Source organism: Aptenodytes patagonicus, chromosome 2 (assembly GCF_965638725.1).
Source record: "Aptenodytes patagonicus chromosome 2, bAptPat1.pri.cur, whole genome shotgun sequence".
Lineage (NCBI taxonomy): Eukaryota > Metazoa > Chordata > Aves > Sphenisciformes > Spheniscidae > Aptenodytes > Aptenodytes patagonicus.
In genome coordinates, this window is record NC_134950.1 from 55,046,704 (window position 1) to 55,065,929 (window position 19,226).

The 19,226-nt window shown below is 41.2% G+C and overlaps 1 protein-coding gene across 2 annotated transcripts in view; it reads right to left on the reverse strand.

Moving 5' to 3' along the window:
- Positions 1 to 19,226, reverse strand: part of MYOM1 (myomesin 1) — a 77,840-nt gene that overhangs the window by 10,843 nt on the left and 47,771 nt on the right. For both annotated transcript variants that reach the window (XM_076329900.1, XM_076329899.1), the window contains exons 22-35: positions 14,560 to 14,716; positions 13,520 to 13,626; positions 13,354 to 13,398; positions 9,384 to 9,520; positions 7,758 to 7,902; positions 7,072 to 7,131; positions 6,748 to 6,815; positions 6,068 to 6,181; positions 5,303 to 5,390; positions 4,511 to 4,549; positions 4,312 to 4,417; positions 2,369 to 2,532; positions 904 to 940; positions 566 to 588 (exon numbers count right to left, since the gene is read on the reverse strand). In XM_076329900.1, the coding sequence (XP_076186015.1) occupies positions 566 to 588; positions 904 to 940; positions 2,369 to 2,532; positions 4,312 to 4,417; positions 4,511 to 4,549; positions 5,303 to 5,390; positions 6,068 to 6,181; positions 6,748 to 6,815; positions 7,072 to 7,131; positions 7,758 to 7,902; positions 9,384 to 9,520; positions 13,354 to 13,398; positions 13,520 to 13,626; positions 14,560 to 14,716 (1,290 nt within the window). The remainder of the gene's footprint in view (positions 1 to 565; positions 589 to 903; positions 941 to 2,368; positions 2,533 to 4,311; positions 4,418 to 4,510; positions 4,550 to 5,302; positions 5,391 to 6,067; positions 6,182 to 6,747; positions 6,816 to 7,071; positions 7,132 to 7,757; positions 7,903 to 9,383; positions 9,521 to 13,353; positions 13,399 to 13,519; positions 13,627 to 14,559; positions 14,717 to 19,226) is intronic.

Consider the following 19,226-nt stretch of genomic DNA (forward strand, 5'->3'; position numbering starts at 1 on the left):
TAATGACTTATTCCTTAAGTAATTATTACATACTTCTGTTTTAGTTGCTATGTCAGAATTGACACACACGCGAAAGTATCAGGAGATTGAGGGATCTGATATGATCTCCTGTTTGCATAAACAATGCAAAAGCTACTGTTGCTTTCTTACCCATCTCTGTATGCAATGCAGAGCCATTTGACGTTTTAGATAGTTCAAAACTAGCCAACTGATTTCCTCCATCTTTGAAAACAGTGACTTTGTGCAGAGAACATGCATGAGAGATCTCAGCAATAAAGATAATTTTTGGAGAAGGCTAACTGGTAATGAGAACAGGAGCTTAGACTGGAAAAATCAACATAACCCATAACTATAGTGGTATTGGCTGCAATGTGCACCAATGTTAAATCTCTAAAAGGTCACTCTCCTTGCTTCCCCTTGGTGTAAGGACCAATTCATCTTAGGATGAGCACATGCACATACACATGTATACATGCCCTCTCTCTCCCAACGCACAACCTTCCTGGAGAGGAAGAAAACCTTGTAAACAGTTTATTGCAACTATTGTCAAAGAAAGCCCACTTACTTTTCTCTGCAATCGCAGCTTGCCTGGAGTTGAAAGAAACAAAAAGAAAGACCAATTTCAGTTAAGGTTTACTTAGAGTGATTGAAAAATAGCTTATCTTTTTAACTGCCTTTAATCCATTAAGGAAAATCTCTCTCATCGTTTGGCAATACTGCTTATTCTTTGTTACCTAACTGTTATATAAGAATTGCACCAAAGAAGTCACATGCAAAACTCCTACAGACTTCTGTAGGACTAGGATTTGTTTCACAGGATATATTTAGCTCCAGCACAAAACAAACAAATACTTTTCTTATTTTATGGCTGCTATTACTGTATTTAGATGGCACAATACTTACTTTAATCTCTGGAACTCAGCAAAGGCTTCATCAAATGCTTTGTAAAAAGAAAAGTTGATTTTAAAGGTAGGTTCAGAGATAAATTATCACAAGTTTAAGTTTAGAATGTAGAACTATATTAAAAATGTAGACATCATTAAAGAAATATTAATGTATGGATGCATGCGTATTGTATAAGCCCTAAAATGCTGAATGGTTCAACTAATAAAGGCCATCTTGTATATGGCAGCTGTTTTATATACGTATGAATGCATAAACACACTTTTTTTCTTCTAAAAGTCAGGCTTTAAGACAAAGAGATAGTGGGAGAGCAATAGGCTGAAATTATCTTACAAAACAGAGGAAGAAACCCACAATACACCACCTAAATGATAGCTTATGGCAGTGGTCTCCCAAACTTTCTTGATCATGCACCCCTATAGGTAAAAATTTTTTGAGTACGCACCCCCAATATATGTATATTTATTTATAAATTATATAGCTGTACTACTGAAGTTCTCATATTTTCTTCCTGCACCGCAGCAGATCATCTTGGCACACACCCCACTTTGGAGACCACTGACTTACGGAATACAAGAGTCTGTTTTTCCCAAGTGCTTTTCATGTCTGCTCTGAAGAATCACACTGATGGCCATGAACAAACCAGACAGCAAACTGCTGTCTCCTTTGTAAATTCAGGCTAAGCTACCATCATGTGGGAGGTCAACCTCTCTGCTTTGAAAGGGAAGAAGAAATCTCTTTTTTCAGAAAGTGGGGGGAGAGTACAGAAGGAGCAACATGGAGATGATTATAAGGTTATTGCCCTTATGCAGAGCTTGCAGACCCAAAGTGAAGCTTTAGGGATGGGAATGGTGGGGGATGGAAACTCAGCATATCGGAAGGAGTTAATCTGTTCCCTAGGATCTGAGAGCTCTCTCAGGGTAAAAGCTTCCAACAGTCAATCTCAATAATTTTAGCTGTTCCCCTAACATTCCTTTATTGTGCTGATGAAAGGGACCAGTCTTGACATTTCTGAAGAATAAGGAGCCCTATTATATCCATCAAAGAAATGCAGTAGGAAAGTAACAGAATGAACTTGTCCCTCACTTTGTCCTCCAAATATTACTTGGAAGGAAGAGATACAGAAGGCATTCAGTGCTACAACTTGTATTTAAAACCGCCAATCAATGTCAGCAACACAAGGGGTTTTGTAAGATAGCGCAGAAACTGGGCTGACGTCTCAGTAGGCAAACTGTAAGTGGGTATTTGGAATAGGAAAAAGCCATTTGTAATTTATGACCCGAGAGCACGGGTTGGGGAAAACAAATTGCACTGTCCCCACAAACACTGCCATGTGCTGGGTACACACACAGACCCTACAACCCAAAGGGTAACAGGTCTGTAGCAAGATCCTGCTGTAGATGCTCCTACCCTACCACAGTGTCATGCCCACCTACAGATGATGTTAGCAGAGGGAATGGCCTACCTTGTCCAGAAAGATCTATTGTCTTTTTGTGTCCTGTTTTACCATCAAAGAGTTCCATTGTGTATTTGCCTTTGTCCTGTGGAGTTGGCTCATTGATCTGCAACCAGATCTGCTCCCCGGTGACACCAGTCTTCACTCGGTCTGTAAACCTAATCTGGGTATCGCTGAAAAATACACAATGTTACCCTTTCGTTTTGCTGGAGTATAAATGGTGTTCGCTCATGATGAGTCACTGAGTACGTCTGCAGTTACTAAGTGATTTCCAAGGTGCTATGGTATGCCACCATTTTTCGAAACTTTTGAAGTCAAATTCTTACTAAAGCTGTGGGCCAACGGGGCAGAATTGACATGACAGTATTTCCTTGTTCAAGGTCTAGCTCTCCTCAAAGCTTGCAGCAAGGTTATGCATCTTAGTCTATGACCTGAGCCATAGAAAAGTTATACAAATTTAAAACCCAGATCTCTGAAGGGTAATCCATGCATCCTCAAATGTTCATGTTGTCTTCTTAGCATAGGTTTATTTCTGCTTGGGCAAAACAAAACTATATAGGGCTGTACCTACAAAAAAACCCCACTGTTGTCACAAATGGTGTTTGCCTAGTTGGAATGTTTTCTGATGCTCTGCTATGCTTTGGCATTTACAATTAAACATACTTTGACATAAGTATATCTTCTTCCACAAAAAATATCAATTCCTCAGCTTCCTAGCTAAGCAGTTAATTGCCCTGGATGAGGCAAAAGATATTAGTCAAATAAGCTACTCATTTTCTTTTTATCTTTAAACTGATAACTTCAAATATACTAGAGGGTCAAAGAACATTTTTACTAGATTAATTTGATGTGCTTCAAGATCAAATTAATTTCTAAAAACTAAATGGGGGGGGAGGGGAGAAAGAGAGAGAGCCAAGAGAGAAAGAGAAATCCAGAATGCTCCATATTCATTTCCAGTTTTGAAATTCTTAGGATTTGTGGTGATACCAGGTCAAAATGGGTGCCAAGAAACAGGAAAACCTCAAACTGCTTTCATTTCTCAGACAGCGTTGCTGGTTAGCATCAGTGTCAATAATTACAGCCAGATTGCTACAGCACATCCTGGGTATAGTGTGTCTCATTTACATGAATTTTATTGAGAGATCAGTAATTCAGATTCCATCCTAAAGACTAACTACTACCATGTCCACAGGAAGTGAAGCAGCAAGAATAGTAATAATAGATTTGAAGCAATTCTAATATGTTATTCCTATTAAACCAAATCTAAGTTGTTCATTTCTCTGGGTTTTCCAGTGCATGCTGTTTGCGCTGGCTGAGAAGTCAAAGCTGTCTCGTGGATTTGGATATGCAACTCCCATTAATTTTATGGGGAGCTGGGGATTCAAATTCTTTTAAAAAATCTCAGTTCTTCTGTTAGGTTCATAGCTTTCACAGGAGGGGCTGTCTGGATTTTACTGCCCCGGGCACATGCTGAAACTTGCTTTGCCTCCTAAACATGAACCCATGCGTTAAGAGGACGTGCCCACTTGTCGCAGTTCCCGTAAATTGTGGCTTCTAGACAAGCAGACCTCCAGGCTAGGTATCTCTGAACCCGTGGTGCTGGCCTCTTTTAAAGCTTGTCAGTCTCTCAGGTTATATATGCATCACTCCTTAAAACCGTTTCAGGGAAAGATGCAGCTCCCATTCGGGAGGTGGGAAGCATTCTGAAGCAGCACGGCCCTGACAGCATCCCATGGCATGGGACTATCTGTCTCACAAGGGAAACGACAGGAGTGCCCTGACTCTTGTACTAGTTTCACATGGGTGTAATTCACTGAAACTAACTCATATGAGAGAAGGACTCATGAGGCATGAGGAGAAACTTGGGCCTCATCTCTCTCATATATCCAGGTTCTTTCTGAGTCTATAAAAACAAAATCACACTGACTTTTGCAAAGCTTTTGCATACTTACTTGTGCACCCAGCCTACTCTCAGATCTTCCACATAATAAGTAACATAGGAGTACAGTCTGATACCCTCAGCTGTGCTCTGGATTTTCAGGTCTGTCGCAGATAAAGCTGAAAGAAGAGCACATGGTTTTATGCTACCATGCAGCCATTCATTGAGTGTCACAATGAGTCATTCATTCAAAAAGAGAATTAAGTCCTTACCAATCCTTCTGCATACTTCATTCATCAAATCTGCAAAAGCTGTGGAAATAAAATCCAGAGACTAAGACTCTGTGTCTGCAGCTCAAGCACAGTCAATAACAGGACAAGTACTGGCTCTGAAATTTTCTCCCCAGTAGGTTTGAAAAAGAAATTGGACTTGCCTTATAAAGCATATTAGAAGTCTAAGTAATGCAGAAATATAGCCTGTTACTCCACCGTTTTCAGACTTTATTTAACAGCAGCCTTGATGAATACTGCTACAGCTGAACAAAACTATTTTTTTTTTCTTTTTCATAAATGACACTATTCAGTTGGCATGCTAACCCATCTATATACATTCTAATAGATAGGTTTTTCTCCACTTGCTTGGAAACATAAGGGAAATTTAAAAAATATAGTAATCACAATGAGCGTAAAGGCCCCTAAATAAATGAATGGCAAAACATAACAAAAATGTGAAAACTTTTAAAATTATCTAGTTCTATAATTTCTTTCTATACTTGTAGACTTACACTACTGATGGCCCCCTAAGGAAACCTCTTATCATTTTGCTTAGCTTTAGTCATAGTATTTTCCCAAAATTATACAGAATCCAGATGCAATAAGCTATATTCAAATATTATTTGAACTGAAAAATCTCAGTTTTTCTAATGAGATGATCTTATACACAGGAGGAACAAAGCCACAGGAAGGTGACACACGCAGTTGCCTGTATTACCCCGAACCCACTTGCAGGCAAGCAGTCAGGCTGTCAGCTGGTGTGGCTGACTGCACGCAGAAAGTGGCTCTGACCTGTGTCCGTAAGCTTTAGCTCACTGGAGTCCTTTCCTCTGTCGTCCTTCAGTATGACTTCATAAGTGCCAGCATCTTTCTTAGAAAACTGCAATATTGTAACAGTAAAACCAGTTTTCAGAACACTTACTGTACAAAAATCTAGATTTTACTCCTGAATTCAGCTGATGTCCCATCCCCAGGGAGATGCCCGATGCCCGGGGCTGGGGCTGCCCTGCTGCCGCCCGGCTGCCCTGCTCCTGGCTGGGGTGATGGGATGGGCCTTGGCTGGGGGGTCCTGGCCTGCAGCTGTGGGGGAGCCCCCTGCCCCAGGGGGCTCTGACACTTCTTCTCTTCCTCAACCAAAGAGCCAAGAGCAAAGAGATGAAGTGGTGAATGCAGGTCACACCCCCAGCCTGCAGCAAAGCTGCGTCCGGACCAGACCTCTCTGGTGACCCCAAGAGGGTGGCCCTCTGAAAGCCTGAGTGACAAGCGCTTTCCAAATGCCATTTGAAACATAAATGTTGTCTCATTCTGTTGTTAAACTGACATGCAAAGGAAGTGACAAGCTCACTATCTCTTCTGTCATTGTTTCCTGAAAATCTGAACAAGCAGTTATAGATAGACATTTGCTTTAGCTAAAACACAGATGCCTTGTGAGTTTTTCCATTTTTAAAACCCACTTCCTTTTTTGATTGTTCTGCTGAAATACCAGATTAGATCGTATCGTTCATCTGAATTCGTAGCACTAACTTCAGCTGAGGGCTAACAAGGACAGTCACTCACCTCTGATATCAGCAGAGTACACACGCCATCTTTAAAGTCATGTTCTTCATCTACCATTATCTCTCTGTCATCTTTGTACCATACAATGTGTGTTTCCTTCTTAATATTAGCCACCTAAGATGGATGAAAACCACATCGTAATTATTCTCTTCATTTGAGCAGTGGAACTTAGGGTCGGATGGGTTAGCCTGTTCAAGTCTCTCATAAAGTAACAGCAAGCTTTACAACTTGATCGCAGTGAGTTATCGCAGGCCTCCATTTTAAAATAAGGGATGCAAGAGGGAAAGCAGCAGGGATGAAAAGAGAGAGAAAAGAACTGCCAACAGCTTCAAGGAGCCCAGGGAACCAGTGGATCCTGCCCGGGGGATTTCTACACACATAAACCAGCCAAAAATGAGAAAGTCCCAGGATTTACAAAGACCTGTCATTCCTATTCAGGTGCCTTTTCCTGGGTGGGTGGCTGACAGACCTGAAGAAAAAAGTTCAAGCTATTTTCCAAGGTATTTTGTTACATGCAATGAGCAGTCACCCCAGCATGATTAGCCTTCAGAGCCTCTGTCACTCTCCAATATGCAGTTGGGAGTACACAAGCAAAGGTGTACCTTCCCACCCTCAACGTCTAAGTAGTAGTAGGTCAAAGTGCTTTGAACATTGTACTCAATGTTTTCCTTGCCCCTTACCTTACATTTCAACATCACATTACAGTCATCGGTAACTTCCCATCCCAGTTTATCCACAAAATGAGGACCTGTTTAAAATTACAGATATATTTTTAAAGGTCACATCAATGGCATTCACGATACCAAACCAAAGACAAATGTATTTTTCTTGACAAGAATATTGTTATATTTTAATGTGGTTTTATTTTTCCTATTTCTCCTTCAGAAGGTAAGCAACTATATAACAGAACAAAAAACATCTATTTCAAATTAACATATATAAATATAAACAAACTCTTAACAGACTAACACATATATGATTCTTATAAATATCCATATCATCACCTTGTTTCCTGTGCCACTCTTTTCTCTGGAAATCTGCTTCATCCTGCAGCTTCTTGAATACTAGGAATTAAAACCAGCAAGAAATACAAGGTTAAACATCATGTGCCATTTGTACAGTACTGAATGTCACTATAACAGCTAGGTGCAACTCTGTCCCTTGGAGGTCAATGAGAATCCTGCCATAGGGTCAGGTTTTCACTGAACATTTCAAAGTGTCAGAAGCTGATTACGGCTAACCCGACTTCCCTAGCTGCTTGCAGTCATCAGGAGTTTAATGTGTGATGTCTGAAAAAGCGTAATCCCCAATCATACAGCTACTTTCCACTCCCGGTAGGAAGGCAAACGAGCGGCAGCAGAGTCAGCAAGCCGCTCAAGCTCTAAGAGGTGCAGCTACTTGTTCCCACCTGAATGGGCTTTTTACATGGGAAATTTTCATTCCACCCATGGAAAAGCAAACCATGACAGGCTGCAATATTTTACATTTCTGTAACAATTCCCCTTCCTCCCAGCACTTAAAAAATTTCAGTTCACACACATGCCCTGTCCTATATGAGGCAGGCAAGCACTGTGACATGAAAAACCACTGGAACATCTATTGGTATTGAAAACAGTGGAAAGTGAAGGTGACAACTGAGGTAACCTGGGTATAATTTTTCCGGCCTACTGTGCAATACAGATTAGCTTACCATCACCAATGAGGACAAGGCTGGATTGATTGGTTGCTTTTCCATCCTGCAGTTGGAAAGTATAAGTCCCTTCATCCTTGTCCTCAAGTTTATCCATAATCATTTCAACAAGGCCAGTCTTCTGGTCCACCTTCATTTTATATTTCTTCAGGAATGGAAAGTAAAGCAACAATTAATGGATATAAGAGTCAGAAAATATTTGCCAAACATTATCTTTAGGTGAAATTCTGTTTTCTTTATTCACATAACATTGACACTATCATCTCTAGCTCCAGTTCTAAACATGTAACCAAATAAATAAGAAATCTGTTAAAGGTGAAGCCTATTTACTAATGCTATACAAGCATGTCCAATCATATCCTGGACTGCATCAAAAGAAGCGTGGCCAGCAGGTCGAGGGAGGTGATTCTGCCCCTCTGCTCTGCTCTGGTTAGACCCCACCTGGAGTACTGCGTCCAGCTCTGGAGCCCTCAGCATAAGAAAGACATGGACCTGTTGGAGCAGGTCCAGAGGAGGGTCACAAAAATGATCAGGGGGATGGAACACCTCTCCTATGAAGAAAGGCTGAGAGAGTTGGGGTTGTTCAGCCTGGAGAAGAGAAGGCTCCGGGGAGACCTTATTGTGGCCTTTCAGTACTTAAAGGGGTCTTATAAAAAAGATGGGGGCAAACTTCTTAGCAGGACCTGTTGTGACAGGACAAGGGGGAATGGCTTTAAACTAAAGGGGGGTAGATTTAGACTATGTACAAGGAAGAAATTTTTTACGCTGAGGGTGGTGAAGCACTGGCACAGGTTGCCCAGAGAGGTGGTGGATGCCCCATCCCTGGAAACATTCAAGGTGAGGTTGGATGGGGCTCTGAGCAACCTGATCTAGTTGAAGATGTCCCTGCCCACAGCAGGGGGGTTGGACTAGATGACCTTTAGAGGTCCCTTCCAACCCAAACTATTCTATGATTCTATGTGACATTCCTGTTCTATGGTGAGCATCATGTTGTTTTTCATTAGAAAGGTTTAGATTTGCATCTCTTCAGAATAACAATTTCTTTGAGATGATGACATTTTAATAAGTTTTTGTGTAGAATGCTCCATCTCTGCCTTCTAACCGATATCAGTGTTGCAACAAAAGCATGCCGTGTCATGTCTTTGGGAGTAACAACTTCTGCTGCTGGAAATAACCACTTGGGGAATTTTCCCTTGGTGTTAACAAATTTCTCTAAACAGCAAAGAGAGGTGAGAACTGAGCACAAGGGTATGCTAGGGCCATAGATGAAGGAGATAGGATGAATCTGGGCTACCACAGTGACTCCTTGAAGACCACAGTAGCTGCTTACCTGGGACTACCTTATTGCAGGAACTCCTATGGTCCCCACTAGTTAACAGAACACGTGGTACTCACAAAGGTGGCAGGAAGTCATTTAACTCCACTTTATAAACTGCATCCAGTAGAGTTCAGCTGGAGCTCGGAACTACAGACAAAATCTTTCTAGTGATGTTTTCAATGACATGTTATTACTCATGAAAATGCATTAGTGTGGAACACTAGTTGGAAGTATATTGGAGACAGAGACATTAATACTCATTGATACTCATAAAAATGCAAACACCTGTAAGCAATGAAAAGGCTTACCTCTCCATTGAAAATCTCTTTATCATTAAATACAAAGTTGGCCTTTGCATTGCCAGACAGTTTTTCAGCTTGCAACCAGAATCTTACTTGTCCTTTTTCCAAAATTTCCACTGCCAACTCAGAGGCAAGTGGGACAGCTACAAAGAAGAAAGAAAAGAATGAAGCATATACTTTGCCTGTGCCCCGACAACTATTTTCTTCTGTAACCAGAAAGCCACTTCTTCCTTTCATACTCGGATACTGTATGCAAGGTAACTAGCTTATGATTGCTCTTCATATAGACAGAATGCCTCTCCACCCACATATACATAGGATGACAGAGAAGATTTAATCTTTTGCTCCTTCAATCACTAGGTGTGTACAGACTGGAAGCATTCAGGATTTGAGTTATGCCGGTGCCCCTCCATTCTAATACAAGGCTAAATCTATTTCAAAGGTAAACTGCAAGTATCTCTGCAGCATGATGTGAGTCTGTATGGCGCAGACCCATGTTTAATGAGTCGCTTAACCATGTTACTGTAAGACAGTGAACTGACTCAGCGGAAAAAAACACCAAAAAGCCCCAAGCACGAAGCCAGATCAGAAAGTCAGCTGCTGAGCTGCAGGTTGGGAGATTTTTGTAAGCACTCTGATCCTTCGCTGGGTGGAACTTCCATCTCCTAGAATTCATTAAGTATCACAACACACCCTCAATCTCTCCAGTACATTTTGTTTACCTATGAATAATGGAAATCCCTCGCATATAGACCAATTCCTTGTGTTAGCAGGAAAAAAAATAATGTAAAGAGTACTGCAAGTCATTTTAGTCTTTTTTTTTTCATTTTTCCTTGTTCTTTTTAGTAAAAGTCCTCAGCTTGCTTTCACTTTAACTTTTTATTAAGATATCTTAATCAGCAACATTAAACATGAGCATTTAGACTCTGATATTGGGGCATATTGCTCATTCTGTTGGCTTCCATCATTTTTAGCTGTGTTAGTGTCAAATTTTCAACAAAATCATACTCTAGGGAGTACGTATGCTGTATGTGAACTCTGCCCTAATCTCCACTTTCACAGCAGTGTAAAGTCTGCATTGCAGGGGTGTAACATGGAACAGCTGAGGACAGCATACAAACATTGCAAAATGCTTGATGATGCAGTTTGGTGATAGTGTAAAGATACACCTCCTCCCAGACAAATCCCACGACAGGGTTGTTTTTCCCTTCCAACTAAAAATATTCATTCTATTCTATTCTATTCTATTCTATTCTATTCTATTCTATTCTATTCTATTCTATTCTATTCTATTCTATTCTATTCAACTTTGTGTATGCAAAGGCCCAGCTACAGCAGGAGTGGACTGGGATTGAGGTACTGTCTAATGTGTCTCATCTTTCTATTTGCACCGTCCTAAATGACTGGGGTGCCTTCTGGAGCAGAGCAGCCATCCCACCCCACTGCCAAACAAAGTTAGGGGGGTGAGGACCCCCCTTGCCTTCCTTTCCTTTCCTTTCCCACGCTTACCCCTTCCCTGCACCTACACCCTCCCACACCCGCATGTATGCTTTTGGTGCCTGAGTGGCACAGGATCACTGTCTCTGGTGAAAATAAGGCTTCTGGGAGGTGAGGCAATATTCACAGGAAAAAAAGAGAATTATGAAAAAAGCACAGGCTTAACAAGAGAGAGGAAAATAGTTAAAAAGGAGTGTGGAGGGACAGCGTTACCACGAGGGAGCAGGGCAAAGAACAACCCCATAGGAGTGTGCCCCAGCAGTGCAAATGGTCCACGTGAAGCTTCCTCACCCAGTGCATCACTTTGCTCATAAGAAACAAAAGGAATCTCATGTCTTGCATAATTTCTCAAAACAAAGCAACTGAAGTGCTACAGGAGCCAGCAGAAGCGAGAGGGAGAGGGCGTGAATAGACATCAGGCTGCACTGCTTTTGTCTCACTGTCAGCTCTATGGCAATTTTAAACCCCCACTTGATTTGCATGCAATTAACTATGAATATCTTAGTCTAACATGGAAGAGAGGAAAGTATCTCAGAAGCTGTTAAATAAAGGGCTGAAAGGATGCAAAAGGATTCTTTTTTGGGAAAAGGCCATTCACTCCCCAGCCCAAAGGAACTGGACAAATCTGCATTACAGTCCTCCACGAGGAAAAGTCTTATTTTAAAATATTTCCATAAGCACCAAGTGACAGCTACTTTAGGCATTTTTCAGCCATCGTGCTTACAAGGTTTTACATCCTATTTGTATAGCATCACAAATTACCACAAGCACTTGACAGGGAGTCCTCGGGCAGTTGCTAAATTGAAGAGTTGGAACAATTTATTTTTACCTAGCACCAATACATTATCATGCCCAAACGAAGTTGCTTTCTGCAAGGCTGCATTATTCAAGCAACCCGTTTTCCCATGGAGTTACTGGCTGCAGATGTTTCTAAGCAGAAGTTACAATTAAATGCAGTTCAGAAGTACAAACAAAGCACAATGCAAGAGCTCATGTTGAATCAGAAATGCCTAGCAACTGATTTTTTTTTAGAGAAATTGGGTAATCCTCAAACAGATTATCCAGAGATATGACTAAAGTTTCATGTTGATCCGTAGGAGCTCATTATTATTTTTCTAGCCTCATAGCCATAGCCAGATGTATCTCAATCCCTGTTTGTAATTTTTTTTTTTAGTGCCCACGGGGCCCAGAGTAGCCAAAGCAAATAAGACAGTTTCCTCCTTGAAACATTAGGATATGTTCTGCAGTGATCTCCCTTTTTCCCTGTGCCTCCTGGAACCTCACACACAGCCAGAAGTGTACTGTTACCTAAGACGATGCAAAAAAGAAGACACTGTCTGTGTCCTGAGGAGCTTATTTTGTGACATTAGTTATGAACACAGAGCGTGGAAGAGCACCCGGAAGAGAAGAGTCAGGGCAAGTAAGGACGTGTGACATCATTAAGGTTTTGTGATGACTAACTTTCAGCAAGAAGATGTAATTAGGAGGAAACAACTGGGAGGAGCGGGAGTAAACAAGGGGATGCTTGGGCTGCCATTAAGCTGTCAAAAGGTGATACAATATTTTGAGAAGGGTAGAGCTGATATGGAAAAGACACGGAAAGAAATGAGAAAGAGAGATGATGTGGGCAAAAAGACAGGCCATTTCTGCAGCCAAACTTTGACTGGGCTGAGAGGCACGATGTGGGCTGAGTTGGCAGAGGTGCCAGCAGTGCATGCTGGAGATGCTGGAGATGTTAAAACAGGCAAGAGTTTTAGTGCCTGGAACAAAGAAGAAGAGAATGTAGTGGGAGAAGATGAGACAAGGTTTAGGTCTCATCTTGTTGTGTGTAATAGGATTCATTATAACATCCAATTTATTATTGTTTTCAATTACTGAAGTTACATTCCAATGAAAATAACCAAGTTGTGCTACTACCAGAATATCATAAAGGTATGGGAGGTCTGTGGAGTTGACAAAAATATCATCCCAAGCAGAAGGAAGGACGTTCATACTGTCAAGTGTTACAGGAAAGAGGGAGGGAATTAATTTCAGCAGGAAAATTCTGTATATATAGATCATTACAGCTGAATTTACTACAGTTGCCTGTAGTTAACCTTAAATTTAACTTATGCTAACTTCAGTTGGAGTAAAGTTAGAAAATTTTTAAAATTGAGGTTTTCCAATCAGGTTAGGTATGCTGAGTAAGTATAAAAGGCTGTTCTGCAGAAGAAACAAAGCCAATGGGATACGTATTTTCCAACTGTTAAATAGACTTATTATATGCCTAGACCAGTAGCCTGCAACAGAGCAGGAAGAACATCAGTAATACACAAATGTACTGAAAGAAAGAGGAAGAAAAAGGAATCTTAGATTTTCAATTCAAAACCACTTTCACTTGAAATTACTGTAGCGACTTCCCTACCTGATGGTGGCAGGAGCTTTGTGATACCCCACTGCATGCAAAACTCTCCCCTAGAGACATGTTTGATTCACTTACTTGGGAATTTGCGTTCGTGGCTCAAGGCAAGTAGGCGTTTCATTTCTGCAAAAGACGTAAAAGAAATAATATAAGGTGTGCATGCCTTATGGATCTGAGAGACACAGCAGCAGGGAAAAACAGATGTGAAAGCTAAACAGGCATGTTTAATAGACATTGTGTCTACCTTCCTCATCGATTGTGTGGCTTGCTGAAACTCCATCAGTATCTGTAACAACACAAGAGTAAATTCCCAAATCATCTTCTCCAAGATCCTTAAAGGTAGCTTTTGACCTTTAGGAGGAAAGAAAAACATTTCAAGAAAAAGATGAGATCAGTCTGAACCAAACCCCTCCTTTATATTTATAACACCAGATAAAAATAGTCTTATATTAGCTTTTGCTCTGACTGAACAGGCAAAGGCGGGGCTCTGGCCAGTACAAACCAGGTTAGGTCCTACCATCTGTGGTACAAACGGAGATGGCACAACTCTCAGATAGTGCCAAAATCACTGGATATAGCTAGTTTAACCTAGCTCACGCATGCTTAAAAACATGCTGTCAAGTCTTTGATGAGCATGAAAGGGTACTGTAAGTACAGGGTGAGTCAATTTTCACATGCAATACCAAGAGTGTGGTGAGCCACCGTTTCTTTCTGCATGGTTTCTATAACTAGAAGAGCACATAGGTACTTCATAGGCTGAACCTGTGCATTTGCCATTTCTTCCTCTCTGTTAAAAGCCTGAAGAAACAGAGCAGGCTTGTAGAGCATTATAGAAGTTACCAAATCAGGCCGTGGTGACGCTATCAAAAGAGAGTCCTGCTTACTCCAGCATCTCTGAAGATTGCAACAGTGTTACATGGTAAAAGCATTTTGCAAGCAGCCAGATAATTTTATCCTTTGGAGATTTAAAATAATAACAATAGAAATAATAATAATTTGCCTTGATTGACAGGCTACAAGATGACAGAGCACAGATTTTCTCTCTCTATGCCCAAACATAACTCAATTGCCTAAACAGGAGGCCTGACTCATTCTGTGCAAGCTACAATTTCCAAATGGTCTGCATATGGACTTGCTGGAGAACAGCATACTCATAAAGTAGCCTTCCAGTAACAGAGGCAGATATAACTCTTACAATGAGGTCATACATTGAAGAGGATGGATTTCTGTGACCTGCCTAGATCTCTAAAACACGAGAGTATTGCTACCCCCAAGGGTTCTTACTTTCCGCCTTTGGTATCGATGTTCAGTCGAGAGTCATCCTCAATTGGTTCATAATTCTTAGACCAAACAAACTTAGAGTTTGGAGACATCTGATCACATTCAAAGTTCAAGGAAATTACTCCATTGTCATCTACATCAACCACCACTTCCTTGGTTCCTGAAAGACCAGAACAAGGCGATTCCACTTTCTCAGAAAAGCCAGCAAACAAATTTATATAGATACCATTCATAGGGTAGATTAAGCAGATCCTTGCCATTTTCTCAGTCGGCACATAAATTGCTGCAAACATTGGCATCCTCAGGCTTTAATTCACAAGAACAGTTCTTATTCTAATCCATAAAAAAAGGAACAGATTAAAGAGCATCATAAATCAACTGATTTATTTGAGCAAGTCTAAGCACACACGAGAGTTATGATATTTGCTCTGGAAAAACCTGGAGGGGGAAAAAAAAAGCAAGCCTCTACATCCACTAAATGTTTGAAATACTAAATAGCAATATTTTCCATGGCAAGGGGTAGTCAGAGCTTTCATTATGCAGCATGAATTTCTTATTGCCTATAAGAGCTCTAAAGGGAATACCATGTGCAAATGCGGGTGTTTGAAGAGGTGCAGGAGGCAGAAGAGGAAACAATCGAGTTGCCCCATCAGGACTCACTTGTGCAACTGAGGCACATTTTCAGTGACTCTGGCTTCACTCGGGGAGGTTGGTTTAATTGCTGTGCCTGGCATCCGGCCCTGCCGCCGTCTGCAGCATTAATCCCGGGCCCACAAAGGGAGTGAATATTTGCAATTAGCTGCTTAAGTCGCCCACCCTGTTTTGCCGGTACCTACAGTCCTTAAGCTGGATAAGGTGACCCAGTTTGTCCTTTAAAAGGCCCTAGGGGTGAATCCCAGATCAGAAACCTGAAGGCACCTCCATCCTGCCCCCTCGCACCCCAGTGAAGCTGAGGGAATTTCGTCTGGGATTCGGGCGGCTCGGCGAGCTTGTCATCTGTGGCGTTAACTTTCATTTCAACAACTTGTCTGAGAATGTCAGGGAGAGCGTATGCACTGAGAGGTGCTGGAGAACATCCAGCCTCCTTTTCTAAACAGCTCTGAGCTGGATCTCGCATCTGAATAGGGCACTTGTGTTATATTACTTAGCTTAAGACAATTCCGGGCTGCCCAGAATGCTGATGACACGCTTTCTCCACAAAGTATTGTACCTTAAAGACAAAAGCTTTATTCCTGACATTGAGACTGAATGCTTTCTTTTCAGCATAATTCTTAATGAGCATCAAGCATACAAGGAGGTTTCTGTGTTTCATCATCCTAATACTATACATGTCCTCTCCAAAACTGTGAGTAGCTCCTGTAATGACAATTTGTGTACACGCAGCTTGCTTAGTCTTTATAATTTGCCATAGCCATTTAATGAAAGATGAGATTAATATTCCCATTTTGGTGCTGTTATTTACCAGCCCTTGCAGTAATGAAGCATGGTAAGTACCAATATATGATAAATGAAGTCTAAGGTCTACAAATATTTTATTAGGCAGCAGCACATTTGCAAATTTTTTATAATTTAATTTATTACATGCAAATACATCACTTAACATTTCATTAATGTTTAGTTTCCTGTGGACATTAGCACATGAATCTTTTGGTGGTGGCTTATGTGCAAAGAATTACAGCCGGAAGGTCCATCTGAAGGACAGAATCTTTTGTATTTGTTTTAAAGTATTCTCATTATGATAACAATGCATAGCATTTATTTCCAGAAGTGATGATGGCGTTTACCTCTAATATTTATATGAGTAAAAAAAACGAAAAAGAAATCTTTTTAAACTACTGACCAGAGGTCTCCCCTTGTCCTACAAAGTGGAACCAAAGGTGCTGCCATAGTAGTAGCAGTCTTAATTTCCCTCCTCTAGATAGCTTGGTGGTTTCAACATATCATCCGGAGCTTCTCTTAAAGTCATCATAAGAAATAAAATACTTAGATGTCATATCAAATCTCCATTTAACTGAGCATTTTATTGCATTGAAAGGAAAGCAGTAACATGAAGATAAAGCAGACAGCTTCAAAACACTAGAGTTAATGGCAACATCTTGAATACAGCTAGTCAGAAAAGTTGAATGGGATAGGGTTTCATTCATTTCTGAGGTTCAAGCCCTTCTCAAGTGACGGATGCAGGATCAGAATCTAATTTTGCTTTGCACCAAGATGTACAAGGACTAAGGGGAGCAATGGGGAAGAGTTGCTGTCTGCTCTTGGATTTCCCCTGCTTCCTGTGAGATCCCCACGCACCGAAGTGCTTTTGCCTAAAGACAAAGTTACAGCTCAAAAGTAGCCTGGTTTGGTATTTGTTTATGTGGGTGGGTTTTTCATTTAATTTTAAAAGATAACTGTAAAAATTAAATACGGTTTTCAAATAAGAGAAGGTGGATGGAAAGTATCGCATCATTATATTTACACGTCACCCGATAAAGAAAATTGGTGCCTCTCATATTAAAGCAAATATTTTCATTCAGGATATTATTTACAGAAAGCTCAGTCATCTGGCAATTTTACACATTTGCCAGAAGCAACATTCCAGCAGAAATTGTTTAGAGAGACTTGACAATATTTTGTCTCCATCCAAGATGTTAATAAAGGCAGCATTCATTGTTCAAGACCAAAAGATTTGTGGCAATCTTAAAAAATGGTATGATTGTTCTTGAGATTTGTGTGGTTTCAGTGAGAAAGGTGGAAGCCTGCCCAAGAGACTGCTTTCTGAAATAATTTTTTTAATAAGCCTTTTGTCCTTGATACTTTTAAGAACCTTAGTTTGGTGGATGCCATATCTGCAGATCTCGGCTCAAAATATGGGTCAACCGGATTTGTACAAGTAAATAACTTTCAGCTTCCCTGAGATTTCACTGGGCCAAACCCTGACTTTCCTGTGATGCCTCAGACATTACACCTCTGAACCTGAGCATTGCTTGCAAAAGGGCCATGATCCTGAGATGTACCTCCTTCTCTAACGGTGAGGTCTGTAAATCAAATGTTCTGCTCAAGTTCATATTGCCAGGTGGGGCATGCACCTCATTTGAGTGAACATTGAAAACGCTGTATGAATTTTTTTTGTCATGATGATCATCTTCACAAGAGTTTACATTCGTATTTTTTTGGAATTGTAATGGCATGACCAATCCTTTGTTTAGTACACTTGAAGATTGTTATAATAAAAAGTTTTTGTCAAAAGTCTGACAGATAGATATTGACCCTCAAAGAAAATGGATTAGTAAAGCCAAAAGTTTAGTACTAATACTGGTTTGATTCTCCTTTTAGAAGTGATTGCTCTATATAAGCTGTTTTCAAGAATAAGTTTCTAAGTTTTGCCTTGCTGCACTTGCAGGTGATGGAAATAGCCCCAGTGCTTCAGCAGCTTGTAGATCTGAAATTATGGCTACTGTATTTTTGAAAGATCCTGTCCCAAGCCCTTCTTACTCACACACTTATCCTTTTTTTGTCCTTGTATCCCAATCTTACACCTTCCAACTAACCATCTACTCCTTCCAGGCCCTTCTTCCCATCCCAGCCTCACTAGCAGTTGCCCCAGTCTCCCCACTCCGAGTTTTCCAGTTCTTTTACACCCCCAGCTTCAGACCTCCTTTTTCAGAGTTTCTTGACTTACAGCCTCACTAAGAGCTAACTCAAGGCTTCTTAGGATTCTTACTGTCCTGGGCATAAGGACCAGGCATTTATGGGAGCTGGGCCAGTGCTGCCACAGGAATGGGAGAAGTAAAAATGGACCTGGGAGTCAGAAACAGGGAAAGGATCCTGGGGTAATGCTCCTGAGGCAGATGGGGTGGGAATGGGAACTGATTCTCACCGGTGGCATCTGCTCAACACCTCACAGTCGATACCATCCCAAATAAACCCTGACTATCTCTCCAGGCAGGAGCAGATATCAACCTGACTGCCTGGGCTCAGGCAGGGTAGGCAGCTGCCTGCCCAGGTAATCGCTGCCTTTGCCTGTGCCCCTGCACTCCTACTTGTGCTCCCTGTGCCCAGCTGCCCCAGGGCCCCGCGTTGCCCTGCCTGCCCGCCGCCTGCCTTCGTTCCTGCTCTTTTAGGGCTCTTAGAAACCTCCCCCCGTGGGATCAGATATGAGAGTCTGCAGGCAGAGGAAGGGACCTTGTCAGAGGAAAAGAGGGTGTATGGTGGATCCAGGCTGGGTTGTACCCCTGTACCTTGTTACATCATACTAACTTTATATTAGATTTGGTCAAAATATCTGGGAGTTTGTTTTTCCACTTTGTAGGACCCTCTGCTTCTAAAACAGTCTGTAGATGAGTAAGCCACAAGCCCATGCTTGTGTTTTCTGTTAGGGACTTAGTGACAAAAAGGTGTTGACTCCGATCAAAGTTGCCTATGTTACCTGTATAACTAAATAAAACTCAGGGGTTTTCTGAAGTTCCAGGTATGGAGATTCTGCCTCTGCACTGGTTCCCGTGTTTCTTGCTGGCATTATAGACACGCTGGAGCCAGCCTTCAAAGATGACCCCAGCAAACAGTTGCACTTGAATTCCTACTGAAGGTGATCTCCAAAATGACTTCATTACATTTTTAAAGCCAAGAGAAAAGAATAATTTCTTTTACGGTTTCCTCAGGCACATTACATAAGTTAAAGAAAGAAG